Source organism: Phalaenopsis equestris, unplaced genomic scaffold, assembly GCF_001263595.1.
Source record: "Phalaenopsis equestris unplaced genomic scaffold, ASM126359v1 Scaffold000002, whole genome shotgun sequence".
Taxonomy (NCBI): Eukaryota; Viridiplantae; Streptophyta; class Magnoliopsida; order Asparagales; family Orchidaceae; genus Phalaenopsis; species Phalaenopsis equestris.
The window spans coordinates 42,186,288-42,197,258 of record NW_018164444.1 but is presented as its reverse complement, the minus strand read 5'-3'; the positions used below and the strand labels follow the sequence as shown (position 1 = coordinate 42,197,258).

General features: G+C 33.5%; 1 protein-coding gene across 1 annotated transcript; it reads right to left on the bottom strand.

Moving 5' to 3' along the window:
• Positions 1-1,186: 1,186 nt before the first annotated feature.
• Positions 1,187-1,716, bottom strand: LOC110037058 (uncharacterized endoplasmic reticulum membrane protein YGL010W-like; the record flags this gene model as incomplete). Its single annotated transcript, XM_020741636.1, is given in 1 exon segment — positions 1,187-1,716. A coding segment is annotated over 1 exon segment (330 nt), but the record flags the coding sequence as incomplete, so codon positions are not given.
• Between the last annotated feature and the right edge of the window lie 9,255 nt (positions 1,717-10,971).

Here is a 10,971-nt window from a genome sequence, read left to right as displayed (position 1 = left end):
TATTTGCTCTCTTAAATCATTTTGAACACTATTTTCTTCTAAAATCACCCTTAATTAATGCTTCAAATTATAAATTAAAATTTTAATTTACATTTATATTTATTAATTATTATTATAAATAAATATATATGCAACATATGCATATAAAAAATATTCATACACCCTAAGTATATTGGGTTTAAAAATATTGAATTGTACATATTGAAAAGAACATGTTTAATAGTATTGAATATTAAATGATTATATAATAGGATTCAACATATAAAAATTGGAATAAAAAACTTACAAGTAATGCTCATTTTTTATAATTTTTTTGTCAGCATATATGTATAATTTTTTTATATTTAAATAATAATAAAAAAAAATTTAAAATTCTAAAGCCCAAATAAAAAAAGTGAGCATATTTTTAAAATTATTAATTTATCCCCCTTTTAAAAAAAAAAAAATTCTTCCCTTCATACATGCATATACATATACATTTATGTATGTGTATATTATATGCATGCATGTATGATGCATGTATACATGTGCGCCAAAATAATAATAATAATAATAATAATAATAATTTCACATCACAACTTTAATAATAACTCAGGCTAATTAACAATTAATTAAACTAATTAGGGTTAATAATATTTAGTTGCCCTAATCTCTGGCTCTCTCTTCATGATTTAGTCAAACCTAGAGTTTGAGGGATTAAAGAATAAAAATTAAGCCATAAACTATAAAGATTAACCGATTCCATACTTTATGAAATAAATATTTTTATAATAACATTTTTCTGGATTAAAACATGAGTTTGTTTAATTTTCTAGTAATTGAATCGGAAGTTGTTCAAAAACAAGGTTTTAAACGCCCAGCTCTAAATCCTGAATTCAGCAAGACATGCCGACAGCGGGATTTGAAGAAATTCAGGCTAAAAACCAAACAATTTTCAGGATTTAATGATTCAGAAATTTACAAAAACCAAAAACCACGTGATTTCTTATGATCAGATTCATAAAATCCTAATTGTTATTCAAACTGCCCAAATCACATCAAATTTGCATAACTATTAGAATATCATCGACCTAATAATTGAAGAAAAGAAACCAACAAATTGTACGAATTACCAAAAAACAAAGATAAGAAAATCCAATTTCAAAGAAGCAAACAAAACCAAAAAAGAGAAGCAGAGGGATTCAACCTTCCAGGCGAGAGAGAAGCTGAGAGCAGCAGCGAGGGCTTGGCTTCCGAACCAGCAGAGGAAGCAAAGGAGAGCGGCGAGCGATCCGGCCTTCTTGTCGAGTGCGACGTAGAAGAGGGAATAGAAGACAACGGAGATGAAGGCGAAGTTGAGGTCGAGGCCACCGAAGACCGGCAGATGAAAAAGAGGAGGGGTGAAATAGAATAGGATGAGGGAGGTGAAAAAGATGGGCCAAACGAATATGATGTGGAGGAGAACGTTCACCGGGTTGCTGTGATACGCACCGTAGAAGGAGAATTGCTTCTCTAGATCAAGCAATCCTTTCCCCATCTTCGATTTGGCTCAAATCGATTCGCTTCTCTGGGATTGAACAGTCTGTAAGAGATTTTTAGGTTGGTAAAATCTTAACTGGAATTGGACGAGGAAGACGATCGAAAGAAGAAAAATCAGCATTCAAACATGGAGAGAGAAGAAAATTAAGAAATGGAGAGGCGGCGATAGGTATTTTTCAAAGAATCAATGGCGAGGTTTGCCGTTTATAGGACGGCTTTATTTTTAAAATTGTGCTCTTATATGTGATACAAGAAAAAAAATATATATATCATGTCCGGACGGCTAACCATCACAAGTCTACAAGTCGCCCGCCATAATATGTATGATGACGTGACTGCCAGTAGTTGGTCGTCCAAAAATACGACGTCTTGAAAAAATATTTCCTCACGATATAATGAATAATTACTTATTTCCAACCACAAAGTTGAAGTTGTGGATTCTAATCACACATCATATTGTTTGGGTTTAGTTTTTCTCAAAAGAAAAACTTTTCCTAAAATTACAATATTTACTAGGGAGAATTACATACACGCCATCTGAAATATTGATATTTACAAATTAATTGTCCAGGTGATTATTTTAGACTACCGAATTAATGTATTTATATGTGTCATTATAAAGATCAAAAAATATGAGATGAAAGAGTGGTTGATTTGTAAATAGCAAGTTTGGGATGTTTTGTATGTAATTGCCCCCCATTTACTATTTCCACTATGCTTTGGTAAGGCATTGCTATTGTGTGGGCAAATCTTAAATTTAAACGTTATGATAAGTTTAATTTATTCAGTTTATATTGACTAAAACATTATTTAAAGAATATTAATATTTGAATTAATATTATTATATTATAAGTAAAATATTATTGTCTAGATGAATTGATAATATTTATTCCTTCTCTTTATCTATTAATTTAGTGATTGAATTGTTGCTTGCACTTTTAAGTGAGACTTAGATGCTATTATAATAAATATGACATGCAAAAGCAATATATAAAATATAAATTTTGCAATTTTTTGATTAAAAATTTACTTAAACTAGAATTTAAAATTTTAGAAATTTGCTTTAGTGATTGAATTGTTGCTTGCACTTTTAAGTGAATTTAGGTGCTATTATAATAAATATGAAATGCAAAAGCAATACATAAAATATAAATTTTGTAATTTTATGATTAAAAAATTACTTAAACTAGAATTAAAAAATTTTAGAAATTTATTTTTTGAGCTATCCAAAAATTGATTTCAATATACTTATAATTGAAAACTGCAAAGTGCCAAAATAGTCCCTTGACTATTTAAATAGAGTCATTTTAGTCAAGGTTTATAGAAGTGTTAAATTGGTCCGCATCTCATTAATTGGAGCCCTAATAGTTCGTGAAAGACTATTTTAGCCCCAATTTTAAAAGACTGAGAATTAATTTGACATTTCTATAAACTCTAAAACTAAAATGACCCCATGTTTATGCATTCAGAGAAAATGAATTTAATAAGACAAATAAAATAAAATAAAATTGGGGGATTTACATATATATCACTCAAATTTTCTTAAATAGTATATATAACACTCAAAATTTTAATTTACTTCAACAAACTAAATTCACCAGTCCATCATCCTTCTTTACTTTGTTTTGTTTTTCACATTGTCCAATATGTTAATTTACTTGATGATGTTGAAGACAAAGAGGAGGATGGCGAGGAGATGGAGGACAAATACAACACCTTAAAATAATGAATTATGGAACCTGTTTCGGGTATGGATTTTAAAGAGAATAGAGGCTTGGCAAAAAAAAAAAGAAAAAGACTCCACCGAGTTGAGCCTTATATGATTTAGTTCACAAAAGGATAGGCTTTGCAAGAACAACTACTCAACTTAAATTGGCGATGAAACCAACATGTTGCTCTCCCTAATTTTTAGCAATTGGATTTGAAAAGACTTATGGAATACTGTACATCCCGACTTAGATAGAAAGACAATTGAAAATATTAAACACAAAACAATCCAGAAAGATTAAGGATGATATTATTAGCTAGCAGAGACTTGTGTGTTTGGACACCAAATGGGCTCTAACATTCTAATAGGAATAGATTTTGAAATGCCACGGCGGTTGCTAGTGCCTTGTTCAATTTTTTAATTGATGCCAAAATGTATACATGATATTCTCTTGTAATTGTTACTTACACATCGCTAGCATCTTAGCTAATTGCTCACAACTTATTCTTAATACCTCTTTTGTGGACACTACTTTGAACTGTTTGTGGTTATTTTAAAAACTCTCAAGAAAAACACAATCTTCTTTCTTCATGGAGAAAACCCATAGTGGATTGGAGCAAACACCTCTAGATCAAAGGTTATTCTCTTAATTAGGTTGTGGTTTTTATAAAAGTTTTCTTATTGGGGGCCTTGAAACTAAAGATGCTCTCCTCTATAGAAGCCTTATAGTTGAACCCAAATGTGTTTTTTGTTGAATTCAAAATAAAGCGCACTCTCATCATTTCCCATATGGAGTTTCTTTCACATGAGATGTAGTTTAACTCAATTTTTGAATTATGGTGATACTGTTAGATGCAATACAATCAATAAAGTCTTCTTAATATATGTACACCTCACATCTCACTATTTGTGGTTAGAAAGAAATTGTAGAGATTTTTAAAATGTTCTCTTATTTGGAAATCCTTAAACATAAATTTTAATTTGTCATTAAAACATGTAATAATCAAAATTTAAGGGGAATCTTTTTACTATAATTAGCAGTATTTATTTTCTACAAATATTTCATGTGTTAAGAGTTTATTTTCACTGCTTAATAGTTTTTAATTACTTCAATAGTGTTTTATCTTATGCTCTTTAGATATTACATCTGATCTTTTTTTTTTTTTTTGTTATGGATGGGTATTGTATTTGATCTTGTTTTGTTTTGGTTGGATATACATTTAATTTAACATTAGGGTTGTGGGTTGTTATACTCTTTTATTTTGTTATAAATTTTGATGCCTAGATGTTTATGGTCAATAAGTGGCATTGCTAATCTTATTTCAACCTTTTTTTTTAGCTATGATGAAATCCTACAAATCAAAAGGGACAATCAATTATCTGATCATACATCTTAAAACCTGCAATAAGATAGTTTTTAGTGCTCTTAGTTTTTAGTGCTCCTAACACTACAATGCTACTTATAATACACAAATTTGATTACACTGCTGATTGCCCCCTTGTTTTTTTCATATTTTGTGGTGGCATTATCATTTCGTTTGACTTATTTTTAGCTTCGAGGTCCTAATATTCTATAGGTGATTTCAACTAAAGCTGAATATATTTTTTTCTGATACATGTATTCTAAGACTTTTAATGTTAAAATGGATAATTCTAGATGGAGCACATCTTTCTAAGAAAATGTAAGGGATATTTCTGAGCTCATTTATTATATAGGAGTTTTACTACAAAAATGTTTAAAACTATCCATTCAATATTATCATCTTCGATCACAATAAATCTTGCTAATTTGGGAAATTTTTTAGGTACATTTAAGTTAAGCAAGAATAAACAATTATTTTTTTTATTATTAGTAGTAAGAAATAAATGATTTAATGTTTCCTGGTCGAGGTGATTTTGTTGTTGTGTTCACCATTGAAATGAAATATAAGTTTTATCAGTCGGCTTGTACCTTGGTCTCACAATTTCCTTTCCTCACCAAGTTTTCTCTTTGTTTTGCAATGATTGTTTGTGATGAATGCATGTGTCGATCAATTGATTAGTTTTTTTTTTTTTTAGAATAGGCCTCTAGTCATCTTTGATGTGTTTATCTCTTAGCTCAAGTCTTACACCTCCTTTGACTCATTTTATCGATTGGATCATCGCCTCAAATGAACCACACCTTTCAATGGGCTTATTAAGCAGTCATGTATCTTCCTTCATAGGGATAACTAGTGAGGCTTGCTACTGGGATTATTTACATGCTACTCACCATAGATCTTGTTGCTAATGAGTAAGGAACCATCTCCAAAGCTTGATATGTTCTAGTTTAGAGACATTCGTTTATGCTACTTAAGTTTTGATGGTCATTTTTTGTATTAAATGATGATTTGATGTCTTGTGTCATTGTCGATCATTTTGAATAAGTTTATCAATCGAACATCTTATGTCGTTGTTGGTTATTTAAGAGTGTTATTGCCTGACTCACGTCTTATACTTGTCGAGTCACGGTTGCTTGGTCAGATTGTTGTTTTAGATAAACTACCCTTGTGTTAGGCATATTAAGTGAATTTTGTTGCTACTTTTGTAAGGATAACCATCAAAACTAGCTTCAAGAGTGATTTGCTCAGTACCCAATGCAGATCTTATCGCTACTGGACAAGGAACCACCATCAAAATTTGATCTAACTTAAGTTTGGAGATATGTTTTCGTATGATGTATGAGCGGTGTAGGACAATTTTTTATGTGTTTTGTCAATCAAATATTGTACAGTCGATGTCGTTTTTTAGGGTTCTTATCGATCCGGCGTCTTACACCATTATTAGTTTTGCCACTCAAACCCAAGCTCCTGGAGTGTCCAGCAACTATCAATTTGCATGAATTCATTTAGTTTCCCGAGTGTGATTTGAACATAGAATTGCATATATAGTTTGTTGAGTCATATTTTTAATTTTTCTCTGCATATATAATTAACCGAGTTAAACCACATGAGTGTTGATTCCCTCAATGTGATGAAGAACAGACAACCTTTCAATGTGTTTGTGTTGTTTAGATGTGGTCTGTCGAATCAGTCTGCGGATTCCAGTGATGGAATTTTAAATCTTTGTGGGGGCTCTGTTTCAAAATCTGCTAAGAGAATACGCCCTATGAGTGGCAAGGTGCATTAGTTCACCAGAAATGTTGCATGTCCAATGATACCATCATGACATTATCATGATATTGTGAATCTCCAATTCTTTATGGGCTCTGGACTGCCCTCCGACTATTGGGCACCGATTCTTCTTCTTGAGGGTGCTGATCCCTTCCCCACAACACCACTTCTTTGAGAGCTTCCATCATCTAGTCTTTCAGCTCCCAGATCTGCCATTGTACAAATTTCATAATGCATTCCATGTTTACAAAATCTCTATATTGGGTTTGTTTTTCTCGTGCTACTCATCTTCTTCTTATTGGCATGATCCACTCACCACACTTTTTAGAATGTTGGATCATAATTTATTTATGTATCACAACCAAGGAATAGAATGTAAGACGAGAGAGAGTGAGAGTGAGTGAGAGAGAGAGAGAGAGAGAGTCTGAGAAAAATGCACAATAATTTATAAGAGGTAACCCTTTTTTCATATAATGATCCCTTATCTATAGATCTTGGGGAATGGCTAAGATTCATCTCATTGGCTCTTGATGATGTTTAAGTACGTTGTTTAATGCCACCTAGGGAATTGTAAAACCCGCTTTTCTCCTTGGGTTGATTCCATCATGGGAATGTCTTGGATTCTCCTGAACTTGGCACTTGGTCAAACTGCTCAAGTTCAGGTCTCTCAGTTGCCTTGATCAGTTTTTTGTCATGATACTTCTAATCAAGCATATGGGTCTCTGAGTCTCATATTGGTGGGCCCTCCTTTTACAGCATTGTCCTATCTATGTCGTTAAATCTTCTCGAGATTCATGTTAATTTTTTTTATTTCCAAATAAATTTGGAAAATTGGATCATAAGAATATTTCTTCATATGTAGGGCTGTCAAAAAAGCTCGTTGTTCACGAACAGCTCGTGTTCGGCTCGTTCATTAAGTAAACGAGCTGAATACGAACAAGTTTTTAAAGCTCAAATTATAAACGAGCCGAACATGAACAACTCTTTGTCCGCTCGTGTTCGGCTCATTTTAGCTCGAAATTAAAAAAAAAAGATATAATTATTTAAATAATAATAATATTATATATATATATTTAAATTTAAAACATATCATCTCGTGTGGTAATGTGGTTAGTGTCTTCTTTTGTATATATTTAGAATCCCTTACTTTACATCTATTTTTTTCAATTTAATTTTTTGTTTCGAGTCAATTTTAAGCCGAACACGAATCAAATCTGAACTCGCTCAAACACACGCTTATTTACAACCCTATTCATACGTGCATTTTCCCGATGCATACCTTAAGGTTGACGGTCGCCTTTAAGGTTGACGGTCGCTAAGCGAATTTCGCCTATATTGATTTTTTTAAAGGTGGGCCCATTACGATGTCTCATGCAGTCATGTTTGTCTATTTTCGTAATTAGTTTCTTTTTTTTTTTTTTGTTTTGAATTTGAAAAAAATGACCGCCTCCGGTGGTTTAAAAGTCTTAAAAACAAAATAAAGCGTTTCTAGAAGCACGAAAATTAGATTCAAAGAATGAGGTCTTATGCATCTGGAAGCATTTCTCCGAATTTTTCTGAAATTAGATGCACCTAAATTTTATTTTATATTTCTACCACCTGAATTTTTTTGAGTGAATACACCTTTTGACGACAGTAAAATCGTATTAAAATCAAGGTAAATTTACATAGTTAACACACAATTCTTATGTATTTACATATCCCATGCCAAATTATATATATATATATATAAAGAAAATTCTAACACTCAGCACCGACTAGTTCCACAACGAGTGTAAGAAAAATGCAACTCCCGGTAGAAAAGCTCCATGTGTGGAGTAAAAATTGTTGAGAATGATGGAGTCACCAATCAAATTGTCAGTTTCTGATATTTGGCATCAAATAAAGTGTTTACATATTTTAATTTCCTTCCTAATTAAATGCCCGCCTGCTTCTCGGCTCGCTCTCTTCGACAGTTTGGCTTGTTTACCTTTTGGGTGAGGTTATAGTGGGTGTGTAGCAATGCTTGTTTACCCTTTTCTTTCTTGGCATTGGCTTTATGGGAGAAGGATTTGTCTGCTGTTCTATTTTCTAAATGTTCCCTTCCTTCACGTGGCTTCTTCTTGGGTGGCTCTCAGCTTCTTCTTGGGTGGCTCTCAGTTTAGAGAGAGAGAAAGAGAATGTGAGGAGAGAGAGAGAGAATTATTTCTTGTAATCGTCGATGTGATCGACGGGTGTAATTCTCAAGCTAATAAAATCCTCTGAAACTTCGTAGACGTAAGAAATTTGCCGAATCACGTAAATCTGGGTGTTTTACTATGTTTTTTTTTTGCATATTTTTCATTGAAATTTTTCGCTTTATCGACATCGTTTTTTTTTTCAAAACAATTGATATCAGAGTCTTAGTTCATATTTAAGAAAAACGATGAGTGAAGATGAAGTGATGACATCAGGGATTGAAAAGTTTAATGACACGGATTTTAGTTACTGGATGATGCAAATAAAAGACCACCTCTATTGGAAAAAAAATTCATCTTCCATTACTGGAAAAACAACCGGAGAAGATGGATGAAGCTGATTGGAATCTATTGGATCGACAGGTTCTGGGGATTAATCGATTAACCCTGTCGAGATTCGTTGCCAACAACATCATCAAGGAAATGACCACTGTTGATCTCATGTCAACTTTGTCAGGTATGTATTAAAAGTCATCGATGAATAACAAGGTGCATCTGATGAAAAATTTCTTCAACTTGAAGATGGCGAAAGGTGCGTCTATTTCACAACATCTGAATGATTTCAATACTATCACAAATCAATTGTCGTATGTGAAAATTTAATTTTATGATGAGATATATGCACTGATATTGTTGGCTTGATTCTCAAATAGCTAAGAAGCCATGAGGATGATAATTAACAATTATATAGGTAAATCTAAGCTGAAATATGATGATATTCGTGATTTGGTTTTTGGCTGAGGAGATGCGCAGGAAGGCTTTTGGTGAGATCTCGGGTTCGAGTTCATCACGGAATGTTGATTCTAAAAGGAGATCATAGAACATGAACTCAAACAGAAGAAGATCAAATCAAAGTCTAGTCAGCGGGTAACCTGCTGGAATTGTGACAAAGCTGGCCACATAATGAAGAACTGCAAGAATTGAAAAAGAAAGAGAATGATAGCGCTAATGTTGTAGCTGAAGAAGTACAAGATGCGCTATTGCTAACACTTCACAGTTCTGTAGATGACTGGATAATGGATTCATGAGCTTCCTTCCATACATATTCCCACCAGGATTTGATGCGAAACTATGTTGCAGATGACTTTGTGAAGATATATCTGGCTGATGGAAAAGCTTTGGACGTGGTGAGGATGGGAAACATTGATATTGCACTCCATAATAAGAGTAAATGAACTTTGCAAAATGTCAAGCACATTATTGAGTTGAAGAAAAACCTTATTTCTATTGGGCAGCTCGATGAGGGTGGTCATACAATAGTGTTCTCAGATAGATCTTAGAAGGTTGCAAAAAGGGCAATAGTACTGGCTCGGGGTAAGAAAACTAACACACTATTTATGACTACAAGTTTCCTTAGCCCTGATCACATGAGTCAGAGCAACATGAAAGAACTTAAGTCCAAAGGCAAGTTGCCAGAGCCAAAGTTAGTTGATCTCAGCATGTGTGAGAGTTGCATTATGGGGAAGCATAAGAAGTCAGTTTCTTGGAAAGTGGCGGAGCTCCAAAGGCAAAAAAACTGGATCTTGTACACATAGATGTGTGGGAACCTCTTCCAATGGAAACACTTGGAGGCTCTCGTTACTATGCCACAGTCATTAATGACCATTGTAGAAAGGTAATGTTTGTTGATCTACGAGAGGTCACAGTGTAGGGCAGTGATGGAAGTGATGAGGAGAGTGGGTCCGAGGCACCCAATCCTGTTATTTCATAATCATCTTCAGAGTTGTCCACTCCTATAAATACAATTCACAGGTCAATTAGGAGTAGACATTCACCTCAGCGTTACTCGCCGACCTTGAACTACATTCTGCTGACAAATGTGGAAAACCACAGAGGCATGAGGAAACCTTGCAAGATGAAAATTTGAGCAAGTGGAAGCTGGCCATGAAGGAGGAGATGGATTCCTTGTTAGAAAATTAAACATGAGAGCTGGCAGAACTTCCATCAGGGAAGAAGACATTGCACAACAAGTGGGTGTACCGGGTGAAGATTGAGCTTAACTGCAGTAAGAGGTACAAGGCTGGACTTATAGAAAAAGGCTTTCAGTAGAGATAGGATATTGCCCATGTTGTGAGAGTTGTAAGCAGATACATGAAGAACCCAAAAAAGAGTTTGGAGGTACAAGGTTATGTTGACTAATGGTGTCACTCTAGAGAAATTGAAGTTCTGTGCAGCTTCAGTTGGTCTTCTAGTTTAAAGACATGGGTTTTAAGTTGTAGAGGTGGAGGATATCATGTTTGAGAAAAATGACGGTGTAGACTATGAATGGTGCAGTCAGTGTACCTGTCTCCAAGTGGGAGATTTGTTGAGATTGATTGAGCATGGTTCATTGATCAAATTGACAGCTTCTCATATTTGGCATCAAATAAAGTTTTTACTTATTTTAATTTCTTTCCTA